This window comes from Corvus cornix, chromosome Z, assembly GCF_000738735.6.
Source record: "Corvus cornix cornix isolate S_Up_H32 chromosome Z, ASM73873v5, whole genome shotgun sequence".
Lineage (NCBI taxonomy): Eukaryota > Metazoa > Chordata > Aves > Passeriformes > Corvidae > Corvus > Corvus cornix.
In genome coordinates, this window is record NC_046357.1 from 58974871 (window position 1) to 59002844 (window position 27974).

The 27974-nt window shown below is 39.4% G+C and overlaps 1 protein-coding gene across 3 annotated transcripts in view; it reads left to right on the forward strand.

Annotated features, from left to right (window-relative positions):
* Nucleotides 1-27974, forward strand: part of TTC39B (tetratricopeptide repeat domain 39B) — a 76266-nt gene that overhangs the window by 35738 nt on the left and 12554 nt on the right. For all 3 annotated transcript variants that reach the window (XM_039566834.1, XM_010392967.4, XM_010392968.4), the window contains 11 exons: nucleotides 15299-15403; nucleotides 17812-17943; nucleotides 19787-19863; nucleotides 20949-21016; nucleotides 23002-23066; nucleotides 23231-23336; nucleotides 24684-24749; nucleotides 26338-26446; nucleotides 27297-27364; nucleotides 27452-27511; nucleotides 27813-27974. In XM_039566834.1, coding sequence (XP_039422768.1) covers nucleotides 15299-15403; nucleotides 17812-17943; nucleotides 19787-19863; nucleotides 20949-21016; nucleotides 23002-23066; nucleotides 23231-23336; nucleotides 24684-24749; nucleotides 26338-26446; nucleotides 27297-27364; nucleotides 27452-27511; nucleotides 27813-27974 — 1018 coding nt within the window. The remainder of the gene's footprint in view (nucleotides 1-15298; nucleotides 15404-17811; nucleotides 17944-19786; nucleotides 19864-20948; nucleotides 21017-23001; nucleotides 23067-23230; nucleotides 23337-24683; nucleotides 24750-26337; nucleotides 26447-27296; nucleotides 27365-27451; nucleotides 27512-27812) is intronic.

Below are 27974 nucleotides of genomic sequence, written 5' to 3' on the forward strand. Positions count from 1 at the left end.
CCTAAAATTCGTGCTTCTCATAAAAAGGGATGTGTGCATAATGAATGTAGAATTTGCTATGGAGGTATGACTAGTGGATTTAATACATGGGTAAAATAAGTTACCATTTGCTGTACTGACCAGATGGCTGAAGTTTTCAGACTTTCTGTAATAATGGTAATAGTCTAGGATAGGAAATGATTTATATAAATTGCAAAAAATTCCAAATTCCTAGCTGTATGGCTTACAGCATTTTTCTTATGGCTTTTAGCCATTCTTCTGTTGTGTAGTTATAAGTGGTGTTGAAGACTGGGTTTTAGGTAAAATGGTAAAAGAGTTTGCAACAATTTTTCTGTTTGCATTAGAAAAAATACTGATCACGTGATCTTGTATCTTGCCAGTATTACTTTAAACTAACAAAAAAGGTTTAAAAATCCTTTTTGGTTCATAAACTGGATGTGATGGGCCATTTCAAAATACTGTGATCCCTTGTCAAGGGTTTAATATGCTTTAATATGTTAGCAGCAAGAAATGTTCAACTGTGAGACGGGTTACTCCATTTGATTCTGCATTTCTGAATTACTCTCCGGGTGAGAGGTATGCCTAGCATGCCCATAGGCAAAAGAATAAAATATCAGTTTCATGAGGCTTGCCTGATGGCCCTGCAGAGGCTGAGTTCTGTACCTGTCCAGCAAGATACTGAAAGATATGTGCCAGCTCTAGCCTACTGTGGGATTGAGGTGTGTGTGCAGTTTCGTGCATGTCAGTAGTCCCTCAGAATAATACATGTTCATGAGAATTCCTTAGTTTCAGACTTGATGCGGAAAGTGTTCTTGAAGATCGTGCACTTCCGTTTTTATTTCTTTAAAACCAAATCATACAGAAGTCTCTCACTTGTGAGATTTAAGACTAGTCCCTTGTATGAGAAAATCCAGCAGAACTAAAAAGCTATTTCCTTTTGCTTTTTTGAACATTTCCTGTATGTGTCAGTGGATTGTATTACCTTCAGCCATCCTTCACTAAACGATATAGAATGAAAAATGTAGACCTAACAGAATATCTCAGTAGTATTTTGCAACAAGTTATTTTGCTTCATGTCGTGATGCTCTTGGTGGGCTTTTGCCGTGAGAACGAGTGCAACCCACTGCTCTGTGGCAGGTAAATAGTACTCCTACAAGTATCTCACCTTCTGATGACTTGTGTTGCAGCTTTATGTCTGTGCAAATAACTGATAAAAGTTATAGCAGATAATGTTGTCCCTTGAGAAAGGATCCAAACTAAATTTTGGCACAGCTCTAGGCAGAAAACTGAAGTATTACTGTTGGCTTGTATATGAGTGGTGGATGAGAGGGATAAGATGCAAAAGCCATTTTTCTTTTCAAATTACAAGCTTAGTGGTGAGGAGTCCGATGCTTTCAAAATATGAAGAAATTTATTTGAATATATATTTCCAGATAGCAAAAGTAGTATCTGAGTTTTCTGTATGTTTGCTCAGATGTAATAAATACACATCAATGTATGCTAGTCTTAATGTGAAAGTAGTTCCTGTTAGACATTTCAAATCTTTGCAATTGCTAGCTTTGCATATAAAAACATCAAATGCAGCCTTATAATAGATATTTCAAGGACAAACCATTAGAAAAATGTTCATGAGGAGATAAGCAATCCTGCAAACTTTTCAGACATAGGAGATTGCCCTCTCTTTGGAGGAACATTAAATAGGTCCTAAGAACTGTAGTTCACTGGTGTTTCCTTAGACAAACGTGGTAGGGATGTTTCTTGTTTCCCACAGAGAGGATTTGCATTTTCTGCTTAAAGCTTATTGAAAGAATATGACACCTTATAGAGACAAGATGTTGAATCACAAGAGGAATGGACACATGTTGGTGAAAGATTAAATAGTTGAAGAAAATAAGAGATACGGGGTTTGTACTGGTATTTTACAGAGCTAGGCAGAGAAGAAGTGTCTCTACTGTGGTAAAGGATGACTCTTTCCAGTTCACTGAGACAGAAGTAGCAGTAGACTATGACAGGACTTCCAGTGTTTGGATGTCTGATGACTGACAGAAAACAACAACAAAGAACCTGTTCCTTAACAATTTCCTTTTTCTTAAAGCATGATTTTTAAATATTGCAGAATTACAGATGATGGTATCCTTGTCCTAGTGACATACTTCTAATATGAAGCGTAGTTTAAAATTAAAACACACAGCAAAAAGAAGGATGCCAGGAACAGACTTTTGCTATAGTAATAAAAGGTGTCTGGGTCATTTGAGTCTAAAAAAAGAGTAGTTATGTGGTGGTGACAGTTTTTCAAATGTTTTGGATCTTTGATATATAGTAAAACCAGGCAAGAGGACATCAAGTGCATTTTGGCAATGTAAAGCTATGCAAGACATGAACATGAAGTGATGATTTAATGGTATCTCTGTGACCTGTAAACTGTGACCTTTGGTAGTGTAGTTTTAGTGCAGCTTTTGATGTTGTCTGGGAGAAAGTCTTCCAGAGAGACAGTGGGTTCCAGCCCTCAAAGGGCTGGATTTGAGTTTATTTTATGCTAAGCAGGCATGGCAGTACACATCAGCACATAGCTCAGTGCCACATGTGTGGAAGAAGCACAGTGTGTCTGCACATAGTCCCCTTGATACATGGAGGGAGAAGAAGAGGGATCCTATCAGCTAAAAAGCTTTAAAATGACCTCTGTTCTTGGGCTTTTCAACGGATTGGCGAAGTTAAAGTAGAGCAGTGTTCAAAAATACCCAGAGCCTTCTAGCCAAGAAAATGGAACCATGGAATTGATTCTAGTGAGGTTCAACTGTTATTTGCCATTAAGAAGTCATGTTGTGGCTGTTCAAAACTGACAAAAAGATAGTTATTCTTTTTGACATGGTAGAACGTAAACAGTTCAAAATCGAGTGTTTTTGAACCCATTCATTGCTACAAAGGGAACAAGCTACTTCAGGAAGTATAGAAACATTCTGAATCTTTACAGTATCAGATTTTGACAGTGTATTATGACTATTTGACGTAACAATCTTCCTGCAGAAGACAAGAACCAACTGAGAGCAATCCATTTAAAAACTGTTTTGTCATCATTAGCTTGGCAGTAAATACTCTAGCAGATGCTTGCATAAATGTTGCTCAAGAAGAGTACTGCAGATGGTAGCTTCTTGCTGCTTTACCTGTTGGTACTGTAGTTCACATACAGGGTGGTTTTTATTTAAGTTTATGGAAACAAATGCCTCTAAAAGATTCTTCTTCTGTTTAAGCTTCTGTAAATGTTAAGGGTTACTTGTTTGCTAAGGTATTTATGTCCTGGGAAAATGTTCTCTTAATTGTAATGCATCTTGTTTTCTTGATACTTATACTCCAAATAGCATTCTCTCTGTATACCCTGCATTTTTTAGAGTACCTTATTTTTATTCCTTTAGTTTGTGTCAGATTTGCATCTTAATATGATTATCTTAAAATTAAATTGTTATTGCTAGTTTCACATTTTTGTGGTCTTTATTACTTGAAATTTTGCTTTATTCCCACTAATAATTACAAATATTTTCAGTAACTGTAGTGAGACTTCCACTGATAAAAAAAGTAGCTGAACAAAACCAATTTGCTGGCAATGCAATGTTGTTTATCAGATAAGGCTGATTATTTTGGCTGTGTCGTAAAAAAAGCCAACAAAACTTCTACTTTTAGAAGTTCAAAAACTAAGTGCTTCAATCCCTATTCATGGTAGTTAAGTGTTGCTTGAACATTTCAGTGCAGCTGATGCTAATAAAGTGATGTGGGACTCAGTCCTAAATATGTAATATAAAATGTGGAAGGCAGTGGTGGATTACAGGTAATTTTTTTTCTGCAGTTCTCCCATTTCTAGCTCCTGAATCCCCTTCCAAGAGAAGAGTTGGTAAATCATTGCGCCTGGGGTGATTGTTAAAAACTTACTAAATCTTCTGCAAATACAAAGACAGGCAACATGTACCAAGTTAATGTTTAACTTTAGCTATGTATTAGCTTTTCAGGAATACTCTTACACTGAGGCCTGCTGTGGAGAGATAGATGTCATTGTCTAACTCATTACTCATGTTTAAATAACTTTGAAATACTAACACAGTGACTTTTCATTTGTTTTGGGCTAGTAGTTATGCTCCCTTTTAAATTAATCTGTAGAGGGTGGAAAAAAGGAAAGTGGCTTAAGCTGTAAACTGTTTTGACATTTTAAATTAATAATGTTCTTGTCTGTGTACATCCTGGGGACTGTCATTGTAATAGTATTCCAGTGTATCTGGGGGTTTTCAGGTCATATTCTTATGCTTTTTTTCTTTTGTGGTTCCAAGTAGTTTATTAGAAGAATCTACTTAAAGTTGCTAATAACTTGCTTATGGACAGTATATCCCCTCTGAATTGGAACAGTTTCATGAGTAGTTCAGCACCAAGCTCAAGAGACACAAACTGTTGCTGGAATTCAGAACATTTCCTCTTTTTTTCATAAAAGAAATTTGAAACAGTAGTGAGAGGAAAACTTAAAAAATGTCACGTGTTGCGGAAAAAGTATCCCTAAAATGTCTGGACTGTAACAGAGTAATATTTTATTCTGCTTGTAATGTGACATTATTATCTTTGTATAATGTTCAGTATAGCACATTTTTCTGTTCCTTTTTTCATTTTGAAGTGAATGAGATTGTGCTGGTTTTGGCTGGGGTAGAGTTAACTTTTTTCACAGTTGCTGGTATGGGGCTGTATTTTGGATTTGTGCTGAACACAGGGTCGATAATACAGAGATGTTTTTGTAACTGCTGAGCAGAGCTTACACAGAGCCAAGGCCTTTTCTGCTTTCTGTACTACAGCAGTGGTGAGGAGGCTGGGAGTGCATGGGAGCTTGGAGTGGCACACAACAGGGACAGCCAGCATGGATTTCGGAGATGCAGGTCCTGCCTGACCAACCTGATCTCCTTTTATAACCAGATGACCCACCTGGTGGATGAAGGGAAGGCTGTGTCTACCTGGACTTCAGCAAGGCCATTGACACTGTCTCCCACAGCACTCTCCTGGACAAGCTGGCAGCCCATGGCTTGGACAGGAGCACCCTTTGCTGGGTTAAGAACTGGCTGGATGGCCGGGCCAGAGAGTGGTGAAAGGTGCTGTGTCCGGTTGGTGGGTGGTCACTGGTGGGGTCCCCCAGGGATCAGTGCTGGGGCCAGTCCTGTTTAATATCTTTATTGATGATCTGGATGGGGAGATTAAGGCTACCATCAGCAAATTAGCAGATGCCAGGTTGGGTGCAAGTGTCAATCTGCTAGAGCATAGGAAAGCTCTGCAGAGGGACCCGCACAGGCTGGATTCATGGACCAAGTCCAACAATATGAGGTTTAACAAGGCCAAGTGGCACTTTGGCCACAACAGCCCCAGGCAGTGCTACAGGCTGGGACAGAGTGACTGGACAGTGGCCAGGCAGAAATGCACCTGGGGGTAGTGACTGACAGCAGCTGAACATGAGCCAGCTGTGCCCAGGTGGCCAAGAAGGCCAGTGGCATCCTGGCCTGGATCAGCAACAGTGTGGCCAGCAGGACCAGGGCAGGGATTGTCCCCCTGTACCCAGCGCAGGTCAGGCTGCACCTTGAGTGCTGTGTCCAGTGTTGGGCCCCCTAATTTAGGAAGGATGTTGAGATGCTGGAGTGTGTAAAGAGGAGGACAATGGAGTTGATGAGAGGTCTGGAGCACAAGTGCTATGAGGTGTGGCTGAGGGAGCTGGGAGTGTTTAGCCTGGAGAAGAGGTGGCCCAGGGGTGACCTTATCACTTTCTACAACTGCCTGAAAGGAGGCCATAGCCAGGTGGGGGTTGGGCTCTTTTTGCCGGCAACCAGTGACATGACTAGAGGACATAGTCTTAAGCTGCATGAGGGAAGGTCCAGGTTGGACATTAGGAAGAATTTCTTCACAGAAAGAGTGACTGACCGTTAGAGTGGGCTTCCCAGGAAGGTGGTGGAGCCACCATCCCTGAAGGTGTTTAAGGAAAGATTGGATGTAGCATTTAGTGCCATGTTGTAGCTGACCCAGTGGTGTTCAGTCGTAGGTTGAACTTGGTGATCTCAAAAGTCTTCTCCAACGTAGTTAATTTTGTGTGATTCTATGATTCAGGTGACCCCAACTGACCAAAGGGATAGTCCAGACCATATGACATCAGGCTCAGTATATAAAGTGAGGGGAAGAAGGAGGGAAGGGAGGACATTCAGAGTGATGGTGTTTGTCTTTCCATGTCACCATTATGCATGATTGCACCCTGCTCTCCTGGAGATGGCTGAACACCTGCCTGCCCATAGGAAGCAGTGAATTGATTCCTTGTTTTGCTTTGCTTGTCTGTATAGCTTTTGTTTTCCCTATTAAACTGTCTTTATCTCAACCCACACATTTTCTAGCTTTCACCCTTCCAATTCCCTCCCTGATCCCACTGGTGTGTGTGAGTGAGTGGCTGCATGGGGCTTGGCTGCCGGCTAGGATTAAACCACAACAGTCTCCTTTGGTGTCCAGTGTGGGGCACAAAGGGTTGAGATCAGGACAGATCTGACCAGAATGTGTTAAAATAAGATTGTTACAAACATTCATTGTATTGGTTTAATAGTTGCTGGTTACAATGTGGATTTATTTGCTCTGATACTTGTGGTATTTTGTCTGTATTATACCAGCAGTGCTTTACTTGCAGTACGTGTTCTCTGTGGCGTATTTCATAGGATCAGCGTATATCATATGATAGTGCCACTGGTCACCAACCTTGTGTCTATATTCAGTATTGTAGGTACCTTTGTGCTTTGGGAGTCACCTGCTGGGAGCAATTAATAATCACATCTTTGTTTTTTGTTCCTCAGAGGAACAGCCTATGGGAGAGACAGCTTCCTGTATCTTTTTCTCCTCCTTTTTTTCCTTCCTTCCAGGCTGGTTACAGTGGTCAAGATTTTAAAGCTTTTTGACATCATTTGACTACCCTTCAAACCAGCCTGGGTTTTTTTGCTGGGAGCCAGCATGTTGTTGCATATGGTTCAGGCCTTGTTTAAGGTCAGACAAATAATTAAGAACATTATGTAGAGATCTGCCCGAAATCTGGATAATTCAGAACGGCAGAGTGTGGGGGGGGTTGTATGGGCCAGTATCTAGGGCAGTGGGAACTTTCAGAGTATGTGCACCTTACCCCTGGACAAGTGCAGAATCCAGAAAAACTAGTAAAATGTTGAAAAAAGGTGTTCTGTCACCATGTTCAACACTGCTCAGTACCTGCAGGAGGAAAAGAAGGTCTCTAAATCTGAGAAAGAGATGACAACAGGCCCTGAAGCTGCTCCAGCCACCTGACAGACACTATGACTGCTCTATTCCCACTGACAGGCACTGCCACTGAAACCAGTGAAGCAGAGAATGAACATGGGTCAGTGTCAGTGGCTCCTGCACAGAAGCAGAAGAAATGTACATGAAAGTCACCCAGTCAAAACAGTCAAGGAGGACAAGGAGGGTGAAGATGATGAAGCAGGACCATCACAAGGGCGATTTTTCAGAGCCATTATCAAGGCCATAACAGGAACCAGAAGAGACATGATGTGATCCCTATCCATAAATGAGCTCTGGGAGACATGAAAATATTCCAGCCATCATCCATGACTGTATTATTGCCTGTCTGGTCTGCTGGTGGGACAATGGAGCCAACAGTGTGGAATGAGATGGTAAGGAAGTCAGGCTGGGATCACTTGCTAAGGACATTGACAAAGCAATGGGAAAAAAGACACGAGTCTTTAATCTCTGGAGGCGATTCTTATCAAGTGTGAAGGGGAAAGGTATTCCTATAAAGATGATATTCCTTGTAACTTAGGCAGATGAACTGCAGTAGAGAGTGTTACTCAATTCCTAAGGGAATTATCTGTGCAAGAAATCATGTATTTTGATGCGGACGATGCTCAGGTCCTCACAGATCCAGACCACGTCTTGTGTCAATTACCCATGTGGCAGAAATTTCTACAGAGTGCAGCAAGGGCGCATGAAATCCCTTGACAACAGTAATTTGGAAAGATGATGCACCACCACCAGCCGGTGATACAATCTGGCAACTCAGGGAGTGTGAGGAAAGTATTCCTTCCTCCATCATTGCATCTGTGGAGAAGGTGTCTCCCCCATAGGCTGTTCCTCTGAGGAAAAAAGAACAAAGATGTGATTATTAATTGTTCCCAGCAGGTGACTCCCAAAGCACAAAGGTGCCTGCAGTACTGAATATAGACCCCAGATTGGTGACCAGTGACGCTAACTGATAAACTGACTCAGGAGCTCCGGCAGTTCAGAGGGACTACGTCCTGCTCCGCGTGGGCCTGTATTTCACCAACTGACAGCAGGTGTCCTCTTCCTCCAGAGAGAGGATATAGAAGATACGCCCCACTGGGTACCCTGTGGTTTTACCTGCAGGACCACGAAGATGATACAATGAAGTGGGATGGATAACCTACATCGATACTAGATGCACGGGTGCAGGAATTGCAGGGAAAAACAACCATAATTAGGAGTTTTTCCAGGGAAGTTGCTGTTTCAGTCTCCCATGAACACTTTTTCAGGCAGAATGAAAAGTCCAATCATACTACTGACTCCATGGTGTCAGAGACTGAAATGTTATCGTTTATGAATTGAACATTTTCATGAAGAACTTCTGCCTATTATAGCAAAACTGTATTGCAAAAGCTGCAGAGAAGACCACCATACCCTGAACGAGGCCCTACACTGCTCGCTGATGAAGATCAGATGAAGTAACAACTCAGAGCTGGGGAAGAGGAATATGTTCACAGAGAAATGCTTAACACCTTCGGAGTGGAGACAACAGCCCCAGGGCTATCATCTGCCAGGTTCAAACAGACCCTCACCTCAAAGGGTGGGGGGGAAGAGAGGCTTTGGCTGTGATGGAGAGCCTCAGGTGAGAGGCAGTGAACTCCCATCCTCTGCTGTGCAGACCAGCCCAGCTGAGGGGCCCCTTCACCTGGGGAGAAGCTGCACGCACATGAAGGACAGAGGGGGTGACATGACCCATAAAAGGCCCCCCAAGGGGTCCCCAGACACTGCACCAGAGTGCTGCAGCATGATGCAATAGATCCAGAGTCTTGCAGGTGTCAAACTGGCCCCCCCTGCAAGGGAGGCATGTGGGTGTTCCCACCTGGCCAAAAGTATATTAATCCATGGGATTCTATACTTTCCGGCATGTCATGGCGCAGCAGCAAGGGACCATCACCACCAAGACCAGATGGAGGGGATCAACGAGACGTCCTTGGGACTCGCAGAAGGGTGTTATTCTTCTGCCTAACCTCTGTCACTCTCTTTCTGTCCCCCCATCACCCACGCACAACTCGTTTTTCTATTTCTTTTTTTCTTTCTTTTCTCTTTCTTTCTCTTTGCCTCCCTTACTACTAAATAAAATATATCAATTTTTTGGCACCAACATCTAACCTTGTTTGGTTTTAATCATGTTTTTTGGGTATATTTCGAACCTTGAAAGTTCTTTCCATTTTATACGCAGAGACTTAGGTTTTTTTGCTCTTCTGGGTTTAAATCAGATTGTAACAGATGGAGAGAAGTTCCATTTTTGCAAGATATTAGTGGAGAACCTTGTGACCAGTATTAGAAGGGCCCTGCCTCCATGTGGGGGGAGGAGAGGAACAACCAGGTTTATTGGACTGTGTGGATTTGATGGCCTGGCACAGCAGCCCCACAGGAGTACAAGGCTTTAGGAGACACTGGTGCACAGTGTACCCTAATGTCATCAAGCTATGTGGGGATGGAATCCATTTGGATTTCTGGAGTGACAGGGAGATCCAAACAGCTGACTGTATTGGAGGCTGAGATTAACCTGATCAGAATGAGTGGCAGAAGTACCCTGTCTTGACGGGACCAGAGGCTTTGTGCATCCTTGGCATAGACTATCTCAGGAGAGGGAATATCTCAAGGATTCGAAAGGCTGTTAGTGGGCTTCCAGCATACCTGTCCTGGAGATGGAGGATATTTCAGATGTCCCTTTTGTTCTGGGGTTGAAGAACAGCAGGTGCCAATTGCTACCACAACAGTGCACCAGAAGCAGTATTTCACCAACATAGACTCTCTAATTCCCATTTATATGCTAATTTGTCGCCTAGAGAGCTGATGAGTGATCAGAAGGACTTGCTTATGCTTTAACAGCCCCATTTGGCCAGTGTGAAAGTCCTATGGAGAATGAAGGCTGACAGTAAACTGTTGTGGCCTGAATGAAGTCACACCACCTCTGAGTCCTGCTGTACTGGACATGCTGGAACTTCAATAACAGCCGGAATCAAAGGCAGCCAAGTGGTGCCACAATTGACACTCTTGTGTTTTTCTCAATCCCTTTGGCAGCAGAGTGTAGGCCACAGTTTGCTTTTATTTGCACCTGTGTCTAGTAGTACCTGGAATCGACTGCTCATGGGAAGGAAACACAGCCGTATCATCTGCCACGGACTGATCAAGACTGTGCTGGAACAAGGTGAAGCTCTGGAACACTTGCAATGTATTAATACCATTTCATGAGGAAATTCAGCAGAAGAGGTTTTTGAGAAAAGAAAGCAAATAATCCAAAGCTGGTTTTGCCATAAAACAAGATTAAGCTAAAGGGACCTACACAGGAAATCCAGCTTTTAGGAATCAGATGTCAAGATGGACACTGTCAGATCCCAATGGATGTTATGAATAAGATAACAGTGATGTCCCCACCAACTAACAAGAAGAAAACACAAGCATTTTTAGGTGTTGTAGGATTTTGGAGAATGCACATTCCAAATTGCAGTCTGATTTTAAGCCCTTATATATCAAGTGACCTGGAAGAAGAATGATTTCAAATAGGGCCCTGAGCTGCAACAAGCCTTTGAACGAATCAAGTAGGAGATAGTTCACACTGTAGCCCTTGGGCGAGATGTAAAACTTGTGCTTTTTATTGCGGCTGGAGAGAGTGGACCTACCTGGAACCTCTGGCAGAAAGCACCAGGGGAGTCTTGAGGCTGACCTCTAGGTTTTTGGAGCTGAGCATACAGAGGATCTGAAGCCCACTGTGCTCTAACTGAAAAGGAGCTTTCAAGGTGTCAGAGCCACTTCGGAGATGATTGGTACTGAAATACAACTTCTGGCACCACGGTTACCTGTGTTGAATTGGATGGGCAAAGGGAGGGTCTCCTCTATAAATCATGTAGCAGATGCTAGATGGAGTGAAGGGCTTGTGCTGATCATATAAGGAGTTTGGATAGGAAACCCTTGTTGTCCAGGAAATTTAGAATTGATCATGGACTGGCCAGAAGGCAGAGATTTTTGGAATGTCACCAGACATGTGCTGAAGAGGCCCCACTATATAATAAATTCTCAGAAACTTGAGAAGCAACATGCCTTGTTTACTGATGAATCCTTCTGTCTTGTGGGAAAGTAGCTGTATAGAGTCCTCTATGACAAGTCACAGAAATTGCTGGAGGGGAACATGAATTGAGTCAGTTCACAGAAATGAAAGCCGTCCAGTTGGCCTTAGACATTGCTGAACGAGAGAAATGGCCAATTCTTTTTTTTTACCTCTGTGCTGATTCATGGGTGGTGGCCCTGTGGGGGTCTTAGCAGCAGTGGGAGCAGAATAACTGGCAACCTAGGGGTAAACCCATCTGGGTTGCTACAGTGTGGCAAGACATCACTGCCTGGCTGGAAAGGTGTCACCACGGATGAAGGCCAAAGTGACTGAATTCGACAAACTTTTTTTTTTGTGGGCATTTTATGAACATTTGACTGAGGTGTTCCACAGACTAGGGGAGTGATGTCTGTGTATCTATTGTAACAGATAAGTAGGGAAGGTGATGGGATATTGGGAAGCGTGAAACCTGGTGTGACGTAAAGAGTATGGAATAAGGGGTGGATAAGTGTTAGCTTTGGCTGGGGTAGAGTTAACCTTCTTCACAGTGGCTGGTATGGGGCTGTGTTTCAAATTAGTGCTGAACGTAGGGTTGATAATATAGAGCTGTTTTTGTTATTGTTGAGCCGGGCTTGTACACAGCCAAGGCCCTTTCTGCTTTTTGTACTGCCACACTGGCGAGGAGACTGCATGTATGTGGGATATTGGGAGGAGGCACAGCAGGGACAGGTGACCCAAACTGGGCCCCAAAGGGATATTCTATACCATATGACATAATGCTATGTATATAAAGTGGGGGGAAGAAGGAGGAAGGGGGGACATTTGGAGTGATGACATTTGTCTTCTCAAGTCCCCATTACATGTGATGGGGGCCCATGCTCTCCTGGAGATGGCTGAACACCTGCCTGCCCATGGGAAGCAGTGAATTAGTTCCTTGTTTTGCTCTGCTTGTGTGCATGGCTTTTTATTTCCCTATTAAACTGTCTTTATCTCAACTCATGAGTTTCCTAGCTTTTACCCTTCCAGTTTTCTCCCTGATCCCACTGGTAGGGGAGTGAGCAAGTGGCTGCCTGGACTTGGCTGTCGGCTGGAGTTAAGCCACAACACTAGGTGTTAAATCCATAATAATATCACTGAAGTAGTGTTAATTTAAACTGTTCTGGGGTAAATTAAAGAATATGCTCATCTAATGTGAATAAAATGTTAAAGTTCCTGTCAGTTCCAGGAAAACTATGTGGAGGTAGGGAAAAAAGTAAGATAGAAGGAAACTTACATGAGTCAGAAAGAGAGTGTGAGTCAGCATTACTGACTGAACTGTTCATCAGTCTAGTAACTTGCTGTAGAATTGGTTTGTGATGTTTTGAGAGTAGAAGAGGAAATGTGCTTATTCTGAGCCTCTGCACAGAAATGCCGGCAAAGATAGCCAAGTTGCTTCTGAGTCAGTGCGCTCCTTTCTTCTGATTATTCTGGTATCAAGTTATGAGTCTGAGTTGAAATGAATCCTTCTGGTTAAGTTGCTCTGCTGCAGGATGTAGGAAAACAGTAGAAAATGTATGTGAAGAGTAATGAAACAGGAATGAGACACGCTGGTAGAGAACATGATTCACTTACCAGAAATAACAGTTTGAGAAAATTAGCTTCCCAAGTTTTCTATCTGAAGTGGCAAAGTAACTTCATAAGTGTGCTTGATGCAGGGAACAGTCAATATATGGACTTAAGGAATAATGTTTGCCCTGTCTGCAGGCTTTTGTCACACACAGGCAGCATCAGGGGAGCTAGTCTGTAAAAGAGGGGAAGAATGTGATAGCCAGGTGCTGGAGAGATCTGCTGCTGACCCATTTAACTAGGGAGAGATAGTTTTGACATGGTGCCAGGTTGTTTTAAGACCTTGTTTATGGAATCATTATGCAAATACTGATATGTACTGTGGTGATGCTAGAGCTGGTGGTATGATGGGATTTGGGAGCCTGATGGCCAACTGTCCACACTGTAGCTAAAATGGTATCACATCCATAGTGTGTTAAATGGATAAAGATTAGCTTTTCCTTCAACGGGAAGTTCCAGCAGTTTCTGGTTACAGGAAGTGTGCAGATTTACAACATAGAAGTTGTTAAATTACCTGTAGTTACCAGTGATCCACCTTCCCTCTGATTGTTTTGTGAACTCTGTTGTTATAGATGTCTTGCTTACCATTCTCTTCCCTCTCGGACTTCAGATGACTATTCGTAACTCTCTATACTCTGTGTAGCAGAACATTGCCTCGCATGGGGTTTTTCTGTTCTCATAGTTGACAGAGCTCTTGGCCCACCACAAAGTTAGTAAACATGTCTGCAAGGGGGAGAGACCAAAAGGGCCGTTTGCCCTTTGTAATTTTGAAGATTCCACTCACCTTGGTATGGACCCTGGCATTTGTATGGGAAGCCACTTGGAACAGGCCACTGCTTCAGTGCTAGTCACAAATAGGTTGTAGTGTGCAAATATGAAAGAATAAAAACTCATTCTTGCTGTCTGGTAGATATGAACTTCATTTACTGGTGTTGTGGTGGTGGTGGTGTTTTGCTCCTAAAGACATCTGCTGCCAATTTGGTATTTAAAAGAAGAAAAATCCTCCCCCCCCTTTTTTTTTTTACCTTCTTGAAAAACTTTTGAAAACAACTAACCCATTCTTCCTAGCAGGAAAGGCAGAGCAAATGGAATGAGTACTCTAACTAGGCATGGATGAAGTGAAAGAGTTTCGTTAAATACAAGTGTGAAAAGAAGATATAGAAGCATGGGAACATGCAATGGGTAGGGATGATGCGTTATTAAGGGACTAACTCAGGTCTTTGCTTGTGTACTAGAAAAAAAAATAAGCCTTTAAATCTAGCTAAAAAATACTTATTTGGCATTTTTTCACTAGCAGATGGTATTCGTAGAATTAGCTAATAAAATTCAGTGTTTTAAAAAAACTTCTGGTCTTTATAAGTGAGCCTTTTTTTATTTTTAACACTGTTCTTTGGAGGGTAAAAAAACCCCTGTCCAGTCATATTTTCATGTCCACCTCTTTCTTTGTTTGTTTTGTATTTGTGTTGCTGTTAGATTTAGAGCAGCTGCACTCCTCTGTTGTTCTCTTCTGAAATTCCTCCTTCAGAGTTCTTCTCCTCTGGTCAGTACTTAAATATTTATCCCATTGACCTGATCTGTTGCTTACCACTGCTTAACCTTACTTGGATAAAGCCCATTATCTAGTTTAAACCTGTTGTTTTAAAGCTGTAGAGAGATTATCTTTTGCAGATCCAGCTGTGCACATTGATGGCTGTGTAGTTCTAGCTGTACATCACTACCATGATTGTCCAGTTTGTCCCCAGTTTGGCCCATGGAATAATTTGTGAGTGCTCCTGGGTATTTCAGGCAGAACTGGCCGAAGAGTGGGTTTGTTGAGACGGCTTCTGCTTAAACGAGTGCAAGTGATTTTACTTGATGTGAATTAGGACGAACAAAAGCTTTAGGCATATATCTACAGGTTTCTGACAGGACTATTTTTAGTATACCTGTTTTCTGAATGAGTGTCTGTTTACTGCTTTTTTGGATGAAAGTATTACCTTGTCACCTCTCTTGAGATTCTGATATGAATACAGTCTGGAACAGCATTTGAACTGATGGGAAAGATTGAGAGCTTGGACACACTGATAAGTTTTGAGAATTTTTCTGGTAAGAATAGGAGGGCAAAGCCATAAACATCATTTAAATAAGCAGAGAGTGTACCTGTGTAACATAGATAAAGTGTTAAGCATATGATTTGGTTTTGAAAAGCTAAATTTTGAAAATGAAATAAACCAAAATCACTATAAAAGACCTTCTGTGTTACATAAAGTAAGGATATGTTTTTATTTCTTGTTTATATTTACAATTTAAGTAAACTAAGAATCTGTTTTTTAGGGCGTCCAAGATGGATCTCAAGTGTGCTTTGGAAGAATGTTCAATGGCACTGAACTTGTTTCTAAACAATAAGTTCTCTGAAGCGCTGGAACTACTTCGTCCATGGTGAGATTCTGTTATTTGCTGAAGTTGTTGTAAACAGATAGTATCTAGTACCTGAAGATTAATTTAAAGCCTCTGAAGATAGTGGTTTAAATTTATTCTCTTTTTTCCAAAAGCATTTCTCCATATTTGGGTTTTTTAAATTTTTTTTTTGGGTCATTAAAACCATTTCAAAAACTGTTGATGAAGCACTGAATTGTTATGTTAGAGTTTATCATTCAAGCTGTCTTTCGTCACGCAGAGGGGAAAAGCTGGGGAGCAAGACCTTGTTTAATGCATCTTTGATCAAATAATTTTTACAATGAAACTGCTTTTGACAGTACAGAAAAGCTGGAACAAAGCTCCAGCTTTATTCCAAAGAATACTCTTTTTGTTGTGTTTTATATTATGTTTGAGTCTGGTGTTTATCTAAGCTCATCTTTCAATCTTCTGACTAATTCTGCTTGTTCCCCTGTTGCCTTTCCTCCGCTGAGAAGAAAAGCATGGCAGTGCAGATGTAGGGATAAAGAATACGGAGAGGTTCACAGGTGAAACCTGTCTTATCTGTGACTTTGTGGGGAGGCAGTCAGGGTGGCTGATCTTTACTGGGATCTGAATCCCATCCACCATTCTTCTGTCTGTGTCTGAAAGAACCACAGGATACTGAAGGATGTGTTGGCAAGAGGGATATGTAGCCTGTGTTAATAGAGGGAAGTAATATTCTTGCTCTGCAGTTAAGTGCTAGTAAAAATGAATTAAGAGTGATGTGTTGGTGTTGTGTGAGCAAGTTCAAGAACAGCTTTGAATGAAACATCAGAAGGATGACACAGCTATCAAGTGTTTGCTTTTGGTGCTGTGGAGAGCTCAGGTGAGGAATGTGGTAGGCAGGGGTATCATCTTTTAAAATTAGCTATAGTTAGACTCAAGCTCTCTTTTTGGAGCATTGTGTAGTGTTATTTGTAACAGAACAATGCTTTGAGAAGGGCCACCTGCACTTGTGTGTATGCTAAAACTATTTTTGGGTAGTATTGCAAAATAAGTTCTACATGCAAAGATTGTGCCTGAGTGTATTGCTAGATACATGCACACACATATTGCCCAAATGTTTTTTGTATATTTCATTTTGCATTGTAAAACAAAAAACTCCCTTGTTTTGTATTAGTGTTTTTATATACTGTAAAACAAAAAAACTCCCTTGTTTTGTATTAGTGTTTTTATGTACTGCAAATAATTTGTTTCAAGTGATGTTTGCTAATTAACTCTGAGATTATTTAGTATATCACAAAGGTTGACCTATCCTAGCAAAGAAACAAAAAGCTGCCTTTAAAAAAAAATGCAATTGTTTTACTGAAAAATAGCCTTTTATTGAAAGTTACGTCCTTAAATAATGTAAAAATTATAGAGTGTTGATATACCTGAGAAATAAAAACATAGCCCAAAGGTCTGTCTTTGACTCTGCTTAAGATTTCTGTCTTGCGTTTGGTAGTTGACTCCTTGATTTAGAAGGAAGAAAAGATGTTGAGGATTGATGTTGAGATGTTGAGATGATTTGATAGAGAGCTAGCAGCATATCTAGAAGATATGTTTTATCTAGAATGTATGGCTCACTCAGATGGCTTTGGTTCAGTTTGACAAAAAGGAGAGTTGGGCATTAATCTAGCAGCAGTCTGGATCTGTTGAGGGAAAGTTGCAGAGGCATCCTTCTCCAAAGTGCCGGATGGTAAAACAAGCCTAGGTCTCCACAAGATGAGACTTAAGAGGTTCAAACTGGACACTGGAAGAATATACATTACTAGTACAGTACCCAGAGAGACTGCCAAAGGAGTATGCAGTCTTCATTTTCCTGAACTTCTTGAAACTTAGGCAAAACCTGAGTTTGCCTGACCTAAAGTAGGCAATAATGCTGCTGGAATTGTATGTGACCTCCGTAAGCCCTTTCCAACAATTTTTTTTGTAATGGTATAATTACATTCTGAAAGCCAAACTAATTCAGTGTAGTTTTTATGCAGACCTGAGCATGTGTGTGTACTGACATTTTTATAACACAAATATAGATTTTGTCTTTGGATCACGTAATAATGTTAGAAAAATGTCCTTACATTAAGTGAAAGCGTGTGAACGACTATTTATGTCAAGGCTTAACTAAATTAAAAATAGATATACCAGTGGACTGTAAATGGTAATTAATTAAGTTTACATGTTTGTGTAACCCTATTGGGATATTTTCTGGAATTTGCTGTGACACTATCCTGTGGAGGCAGACATGCAGCATCCATTGGAAGATGCTATTACTAGGTTATATTCTCATGTGTGTTACTATCCTGCTTAATTCTTCTGTCTTTTCACAAATTAATACAAGTGCCTCTGCATTTAATTTTGTATTGCAATTTGTGAAGTGTCACTTAAATACATAAGATTCATGTTTTCCCTAGGTCCAAAGATAGTATGTACCATGCACTTGGATACAGTACTATTTTAGTTATGCAAGCTGCTATGACCTTTGAACAGCAGGATATACAGGTGGGAATTTCTACAATGAAGGAGGCTTTGCAAACCTGCCAAAGGTAAGCCCAAGCAATGACTGTTACGAGATGCTAAATCTAGTAAGCACTCTTTGTGAGGTACCCCAGCTGTCTGTATGCTTTTAAAGCAGACTCTTGTCTGTATGATAGTGGTCTAAATTTGTAAAGGTGGAGTAAGTCCCACTACGCAATTACTACTGGTGAAGATATTTTTCCACATAGTATTGTGGAAACAACAGACTTGTTGTGTCTGGATATTAGTAGCCACTAAAGTTAATTAAATGGTTGGTTCGCTGTGTAGACCTACACATAACCTGACATTACACTATTAAGCTATTGACATCTGTGACTTTTTGTTTTCCAACAATTTAAAGGACTATATTTTGAATTTTTCCTTTCAGCATGAAAACAGTCTTTTTTAAAAAGTTGTTTCCAAAGGTTGAACCAATAGTCTCATACAATTAAGCTTGTACTAATGTTTCTTACAAAAACCAAATAAATTTTTTTATTGTTGTTACAAACGTGTTTAGCTTACTTAAAATTAAAGAGCTGTTATTCACATCAGAAATTATCTGAACCGAACATTTTGCTTCTGCTCTTTCTTTGAACAGCAATGAAATAGAATAGAAAATAAAAGTTATTAGTGATCATTATTTTTTTTAATTAAAGAAACCTTAGAAAATTGATTGTGAAAGCTAAAGTGTTTAAAAAACCTCTGACAAAAATAGAAATTACTTCTGCTTTATGGGTTCTTCATCGTATTGGTTAGGCCATATTTTATCACAAATGATCTCCCAAGAAATGACTGCTAAATGTTAGATATTTAACATCATCATCTTAGCAATGGCAAAAAAAGAAAAGGAAATGAGAAAACATTTTCAGATACCATCTAAGAAGAGAAAGGGTCTGCACTTCCCGCATCTTTTTTAGGTGTGCTATCAATTTGCAGTTTCATCTGAACTATGTTGTTTGGTGTGTCGGAAGATTAGATGTCCCTGTAGTCTAGACAGCCGCAATACAGGATTTCATCTCTGCAGGATACGAACTTTAATTCACAAGTACTCTGGTCTAGTCTGTCGCAAAACTCATAAAAATGCAAGAGGAAGGCAATTAAATGTTCAAAGGTGAAGAATTACCAGAACTACATGCACCTTAATTGACTGTTTTCTTGTATGCATTATGTTAACTTGTAATGTCATAATCTTGTTGTCAGGATCCCGCAATTGTCAATGTGAAGAGTAGTGTAAACAAATTACAAGCTAATGCTTAGTATTTATAATCAGTGACTCCCTGGCTTACAGAGTGCATTCATTTTCTAAATGTAGAATTGTTTCTCTAGCTTCTTCATAAGGCTGAGTTGTTTGTAGTTTTTTGTCAAAACTTAATTTTTGGAATTAAACCATGTACAGTTGAGATCTCTTGGAAGTAAAGTATGTGATTGTTTTGGCATTCTGTCTGGCATAAACCACCATAAAATACTGAAGCATTTATGTTGAAAACAGTCCTCCTTATGATTTTTTCATTCTAATTCTGAGTGCAAGTTTAAGAAACAGAAAAAAGCAATTTATAAAACTTTGAAGTCCAGTTCAGGTGTCTTGCCCAGCATCAGAGACACCTCTGCAGTGAGTGGAAGTGGGGTTGAAGCTATCATACATTTAAAGTAAATTAATTGAAGTTGCAAGCATGCATTTAATGTTGGGTAGGCTTTTTAGCCTAGAGGCATGCAAGTCTTTAGACTACTGAAAGAATTTAAACAGTTGACAAATGATCATTTTGCTAAGAATCTCTGTAAATTTTGGTAGGAAATTATTAAGAATTCCAATAATTAAATTCAGGTTTGTGTTGAAATGTATGGGTTTCTTTTCGTCCGTGCACACTTATTTAGATTCAGGAAAAGAAGCACAGTGGTGGAATCCTTGTCCAATCTGGTTTCTAAACAGACAGTGGATCAGTTGAGTGAAGGTAAGTGGTTTATAATAGTTAAAAAGTGAAAAAAACCTCAAAACTACCCCTACCAGTGTGTACAAATATGCTTAACTCTGTAACTTGACTAATGTCTTACAGTAATAAACATGCAAATCATGTATATAATCTTTTTTTTCCTAATTTGAATGCAAAGCTTCAGTGGAGAACTCAGCCTAATTTTTTTGGTCTCTGAGCATGCATGAATTAAGAAAGGAATGCCTTTCAAAATGCATTATAGGACTGAAGAGAAATTTCTTTTTTTTGACTTAAGACAGCTCCCAAAATTTTAAGAATCATTGATGCGAAGGAATACATCCTTGTCATTAGTTACATTGGAATCTGAATATATTAACAAGTTTTGTGCTTGTCTGTTTTGCCTTAAGGTGTTTTGGGAAATGGTATCAGTACATTGTTCATGGCTCTGAAAATGCTGATCTCCTATTTCTGATTCTGGCAGAATCAAGTATGCATTTTTTTCTAACCTGGCACAAGAATCCTCTTTAATACTTGGACACATCAAACTCACCACGTATGCACTGTACATACTGCAGCCTTGTGCATGTGGCTGGTCTTGCAGCATGGGTGCAGAGCAACTCGTGTCATGTGTGTTAAATCGAATGTACTTTAGTGCTGCATGAAGACAGAAAGTCTGCCTGGGGCTTTCAGTTTGTTGAGCATGACTGGGTGAAAACCTGTTCATAATGTCTCAGTGGATGTAGGAAAAGCCTAAACCTCAGTGAGGGTTAGCATTCGTCTACAGAAGTTTATTGTAATACATAGAAGGAGGGCTGAAAGACTTAGTTGCTGTAGGCTATTAAGCTTGGAATCAATGAAAAGTACAGGAGACCGTCTACCAGGATTTCAAGTAGCTTTTGCCATAGACTGAGGTCAGCTCTGACAAGGTTTTGTCTGAGAAGAAGGGAAATAGAAGAATTCTCTTGGGATTTGCGACAGCAGAATTTTGCCTTTTTTTTTTTTTTTTCCCCCTTGTCTTGGCAGCATTTTGTTTGTTCCATTGACCCCAAGAAGACAATATTGACAATGACTTTGCTGATAGTAAATAACTTTTCTTTCTTATATAGAGGAAATGCATGCTGAAATCTGCTATGCTGAATGCTTATTACAGAAAGCAGCTCTCACCTTCGTACAGGTAAAGGCAGTTTTTGATTTTGTGTGGCAGTGTAATGGACAGGGATTAGTTCTTGGAAAACATAATTCCAACAATAGATGTGATACTCAAAACCAAATTTTTTGCTAGTTATTTCATGGCGATGATTGAAAGTATGGTAAATTCTGTGCTGCTCAGCAAAGTTCTCTCTTTCTTTGTGTGAATAAGCAAAGACATTATTGATATTCAGGTACCAAGGTATCACCCTAAGGTATATTGGTGTTTTATGCAAGGTGGTATGTTTAAATGATTTGCATCACATCAGACAGTGTCCAGTGCCTGTATAAAAATACGTTCAAGTATGAGGAGGTGTGTTGTTCGAAAGTGCAAGTCATTTTTTGCACAAACGGCTAGAATGTGTCACAGCTAGCAAAACTTCAGCTGATGCACACGTGTAATTGCCGGTGCAGTCTTGCTCTCTATGCACTTTGATGTGGTGTCAGGAATAATATAGTAATGAATGATTATAAAATGGACATGCCTTAGCATTGCTGAGGTAACAGTTCAGCTCACAGAGAGATCTGGTATTTTGTACTGTCTGGTGCTGTTGATTTAGGTTGTGGTTCAGGGACTTCATGCTACAGAGTTTTCAAATTCAATTAGAAATTTGATTCCTGAAAACAGGAGTTGTTAGTCATACTTTTTTGACATATGTTTATTGTATATATAATGTTTATTGAATATATTTTAGATAATCTCTTCCAATATAAATACAAGAAAGAAGTAAAGCACATAGATACTAAGGTCAGATTAAGTTCCTTTGGCAAATATTTATGCACTACTTGATCCAGTATTTGGCCAGAAGTGTCAGGAAATAAAATTAATGGAATGTCAGTCTTTCCTATAACTGGCTTTCTCCTTTACTAACCAAGTGGAAGCAACCCTCTGTATTTTTGTTGGGTGGGTGGGCTCTTTTTTAAGCATGAAAAGAATTTTGAAACAGTTATTGAAGGAGGTGAGTTAGGACTGTATAAAATAATAAAAAACCCCTTAGATGTGTATTTTCTCTAAAACCCCACCTCTGTATTGCTTTTGACTGTAATACCCCACGCTGCTGATTGCTGTCCTGCCCCATATTTTTTGTCTTTGGCGGACCATGATTCATGTTAGGATAGTGATGATAACAAAAATGTAACCACTCAGAGGGAAGTAGAATTCTTGTACTGAAACACTTGAAGTGTTTCAGACAAAACAGATGGGGTCTTATGAAATGGCAATCCTTTTATGGAAGCCAGCATTTCCTTTGTTTGATCATTCTGAGGCGCTTTTTTTTTGGTGCTTTTTCATTTTCCACATTGCATATACTGTCCCTAAGTATTTAAATGTACATTTCTGAAATGCCAGCACATGTTCCCCTTTTGTGTGAACTCTAGGAGAAAAAATACCATCCTGTTGAACTGATACTGTCTTGCTTTTCAGGAAGTTAGTTTTGCAGACACGTACATCGTGGTTTTGTTTTGGTTTTTCTAGAGGTTAGTAAGCCCGTATATTAAGTAACACATGTGCTTACTTTTGATCAGCGATGGGATTTATCTGTTTAGGGGATTCTTCAGTTTCTCTTCTGCCAGTTTCTGTAGGCTTCCTTGTGTGCGTGAGAATCGCCATTTCCAAGTGTTCTAAACAGTTCCTACAGCACCATCTGGTGGAGACCTTTCTTGGTTCATTTATATACATTGCAAGTTCTGCTAAAAGGTGCTCTCTTGGACTCTCTTTTTCACCTCTCTCTTCAGTATTAAAATTTGTAACGTACACCAGAGAAATGTTTCCCTGACAACTTAGAGCAAGTGTTAACGTTAGTCTTACAGACACATCTAGTAACTGAAAAACATTTTTAGTGTTTCCAATGACCACTGACTTATAAATAAATGTAAATGTAGCTGGAAGATTTTTATGTATATGTTACGTGTAATGAACACACTATATTTATACAGTTATATTGTACATACAGTTAATTTTTTTTCTTCCAGGATGAAAATATGATCAACTTTATCAAAGGCGGCCTCAAAATTAGGACAAGTTACCAAATATACAAGTAAGATATTAGAAGACACTTAACTTCAATGTTGGTATAAGCAGTTGGAGTGGTATTAATGCACCCAAAATAGAAAGGAATATTTTTGTAGCAATCATAGTCCTTATACGTAATATAATTTCTATGTTGTGTTTCCCTTCCCTCCTTTTTTTCTCCATCGCAAGAGAATGTCATCAGGTGCTACAGATGACTCAGGGGAACAAAAGCAAAAATGAAACGTACTACCAATTTGAAGGAGGAGTAAATCTTGGAATTGGAGCATTCAACTTGGTATGACTTTTTCCACTACAAAAAGGCCATTGGGCTAATTCTGTAGGACTGTCTTTCTTTGCATAAACAGTACTGTAACTGATTTAACATTTAGACATTTGTAAAATAGAGATATAGGCTTTGGAGGTTTTATGAAATATGATACCAGCAGCAACTTCTGGCATGCATGCTTTCTGGGATGTTTCTACTATTTTATTCTGAACTGTTTCATTCTCTGCGAGTAACTAATGTGTGTATTTCTGAAGTGAAAAAACAGCTGCATCTATCTGTGTGTAGAAGGATTTTTTTAAGATGCTTGTGCTGTGGTTACAGAATACCTGGAGTGACTATTTAATTCTAACTCCCCCATATATCCCATTCTTTTGCTTCAGTGATGTACTCTAGATTGACATAGATAATTATAGTTAAAAGAATGAACAGTAGTTTACTAAGTTCGTGCAAAAGAAAATTGCATTTTCTTTACAATTTGCTACATTTACCTTTTCACATCTTCCATGGCAATGGTGAAAGTTGATTTCTGCCAGCATGTTAATTTCTGTATCATTCTAGGCTGGAGATGACCAATTTTGAATATGGTCAGAAGAACTCAGGTCTATCTGCACCAGACTTTAAAATTCAAGCAACTGTTTTCATCAGTGCCCTGACCTCTCCTTCATGGAGTCTTTTCAGTAGGAGGCTTAACAGAAGAAGTGTTTGATGGGCAGAATGTATTAGGGTGAATGGAGCTTTCTAAAAACTGACTCTCAAGTAGACCTGCTTCTTAATGCTCATTGGAAAGGTGGTTATGGTTGTGTAGGATATAGGTGGTTTTCTGTTGTGTAGGATATAGAGGCTGCAGTTACAGAGGGAACAAAAGTGCATAAAATAGAAGGCTTAAGGATGATAGCAACAGCTGGTACTTCTAAAATCATTATGCTCACTGATCTGCTAATTCAGTGCTCACACAGGAGAAACAAGCAGAGCTTCTGTGATACTCCCAATAAAATGAAATAATGGTAAAGGAAGATGACATTTGTAGGTTGTAAGTAATACTAAAATAGATAATACTTTCATTCGAAAAGACCCACAATTTTGAAGCAATTCTGACCAGCTGAAGATAGAAACATCTGTCATTATCTAAAGAAGTACAGCTGGACTCTGTCTTACATTTTTCATGCTGGATGATCATCAGAATTCAGAGCACGCACGTTTACTTTCAAGTTCTTTTGTGTTTTACTTTTTTACTAATGTGTAATAGCATTTAACATAGTAGCCGGCCTTTTTGGTTCACATTTGTAGCAATTTAACTTCTTTTTTGAAGTGTATGTGCTTTTAATTATCTTTTTTTTTTTTTTAAATGTATTTCAGATGCTGTCACTTTTACCAGGAAGGATCCTTCGACTTTTAGAATTTATTGGATTTTCTGGAAATAGGGTATTTGATTTGATACTTGTTTTTTCTAATTATTTTTTTCTCACATAAAAGATTGGATGGATTTAATGTCATATATTCCACAGTAAAAGTATAATTTCTATTGTTTATCAGTATTTTAATGTTGTTGAAAAGATAAGTAGGCTAGACGATACAGGCATAAAAGCACACATGATACCCTGCTCTTTAACAACTATGGGAAATGACCAGTTTACTTCAGAGGAGATATTTCCAATGCAATTTCCTTTCCTTTTGCTGATCCTTAAGTAGAGGATATCAGCTTTCTTTTTTAGTTGATGTAGTCAGAAATTAACGTTCCTCACACCAGTAACTGAGGGAAGAATCACAGTTCTACATTTTTCCACCTGAAATCCCAGCCCATTTCTTGGGAAAAAGAATTTCCTAATATCACGTGTCACCCTGGAATCTAGGTACATCTTTATCTCATGGATGAGAAAAGTATTTGTAACTATAGCCTTGTTTTCTAAACCTAGACTTGTTTTATAAGTATTTTACATCTCTTCAAAACTCTTTTTGATGCCCATAAGAAATGAAAAAACCCAAACAAAACTCATGCAAAAAAACCTAACAAAATAACCCACAGAACTGTACACAATGAAACTTCAAGTTATTAGTGCTACAGTCACCGTGTGGTCTTATTGCTGTTACCTTGTCCACAATATGGTTCTCCTTTTGTAAAATTAAACTTCAGTAGAAACTTCTTCGTTCTGTTTCTTCTTCTGAAAGACCTGGTTCATGCTGAAGCTCTTCCATAATAAACATTTTTCCCTGACTAAAACACAATGAAAGCTGTAAGAAAAAGAACAAATGATTTTGAAATATCATCACAATTTTTTTGTGTGGTGCTTGAATTCTCTTATAATTCATCAAGTTGCTATGCAGTAAAACTGATCTGTTAATATTTGTTTTGAGGCAAAGTTGTGTCTGAGGAGTCACTGCTCTTGAGCAGGAAAGCTGTGAGCTTATCTCTACATCCCCAAAGAGTCAAGCTGTTGCGGGTGTAAATGGGAAAGTAAGGGAAGTCTCATGTGTTAAGAGCTGCATAAAGCTCCATGAATCTGGATCTCTATTTAGACATTGATGTATCAGCAGAGGTAATATTTTGGTCAGAACCTCAAAGTAGTGGTTGACTTGATGGAAGAGAATTGAGGATAACCAGGGTTTTCTGTGAAGGAAGACTCGTACCAACAAGTAGCACTGGAACAATTGTGAGAGTTTCCCACTGAATGTGGGTTAAGGATGTTATTCTGAAAGGCTCATAGTCAGAAAATAATGGGGAAGGGTTGTAGACCTGTGTGTCTGCATGGTTCATGTGGTGTTCCCATTTCACCAGAGCACTGAAATGCATGTGTGATTTTATTAAGAGTTAGATTAGCCTTCTCCTTCCTGAGTGCTATTAGCTGTGACGGAAATGTTTTGGTAGAGGGTTGTGTTGGATTTGAGATAATAAATACTGCATTATGAAATACTTACATCTGAAACGAAAACTGAATTTTGGTTAGCCGGAAAAAATTCATAGTAACTCTGTATACTCATAGTTAATTCTGCATGTGTTTGTGATATTCCTTAGGAGTTGGGCCTCTGCCAACTACGGGAAGGCGCATCTGGCAGCAGTTTGAGGGCCATTCTGTGTACTTTCACCCTGTTGGTTTATCATACTTACGTCTCCTTAATCCTTGGTGAGACCCACTGTGTAGCTTTTCAGTCATGCTACACCTTATAATAGATACTGTGATTTATTTCTATAACTGAATTTCAAAATTGTGGCCAAATAGGAGTTTGCTGTATACTTAATTATGATCTGAAATTAATATCCATGACAAAGCTATGTCTGCAGAAACAGTGAGGGTAGATAGCATTATACCAACATCTTGCTTGATTTGTGGGGCTGTCTCAATATGTGATAGCAAAATATTGCAAAACAGTATTAAGTTCAGAAAAGTCATTATCCATAAATTAACATCAGATATTGTGAAAACTATCTCCAGAAAAAAGCCTATACACCCAGAATTAATTGCTTTTGCCATTTAGAGCTAAAAGTCATAATTAATTCTGTATGCTTCTTTGCCATGTATTTTCACATTCTTTAATTTTTAAGTATTTCAGTCCTTGTCCCTCAGGCTCATCAGGAAATTAAGGAGAACTTCATTTTTTCCAGTATCACTTGTATTTCATTACTGAGTTCAAAATTAGGTGAAGAGGCAGCTGAGGAATGTTTTCCTAGCTTGCTAAAGCAATTAAAGGGATTTAAATTTATAACTAGGATCTATAATGGAACAGCTTAAAGAATATTCCTATAATTCTAGTCTGTTTCTGCTTACAGACATTTAGTATCTTAAAAGGACTTAGTGTCTTTGGGAAAAGAATTTAGTTTTATAGAAACACAAAATGATGAAGTCATTCTGCTTTCACATAAAAGCCATCATCCATTGATCTATCAAAGTCATAATAGGATTTGAAAACAAAATCTTAATCTGTGAAACTTGGGGTTTTTTAAGTACATTGAGGTTGGTTTGTTATGTTTTCTAGGTACAGGGGAAGCCAACCTTCAGGAAGCAGACAGTCTCCTTGAACCCTACCTCCAGAAATTTCCAAATGTGCGTATTTTCAATAAATTTTGTAATAGAAATGTACTTCCCTAAGCTCAAAATCCTAACTGGTTCTTTTTCTCATCTCCTTTCAAGGGTTCCATTATTCTATTTTATGCTGCCAGAATAGATATACTGAAAGGAAATTTTGAAAAGGTAAATCAGTTTTTTCTTTCTAAGGTTTTTGTTTAGTGTTCAGCCTGAAGGGGAAAAACAATTAATTAATCTAAGAATCAGTTGGACTGCTAACTATGCTGTTATCCCTATTCACATTCATTGTCAATGTTGATTCCAGCCCTCTCTCTTAAGTGAGACTGAAAGGAAAGTTTATCTCATTTTACTTGTCAGGTGTTCTCCACCTGGGTGCTAGGTAAGAATTTGCTCTGTAATTAGACATGGCTCTCACATGGAGCTGTAATTGAGCCAGTTTTCATCATTCTTCCTTAACTACTCATAGGCGCAGTTGAGGTTCCAAGACTGCATAGCAGCCCAGCAAGAGTGGAAACAGATTCATCATCTCTGTTACTGGGAACTGATGTGGTGCTACACCTTCCAGCAGGACTGGCTTCAAGCATATCGGTATGCAGACCTGCTCAGCAAAGAGAGCAGGTGGTCTAAG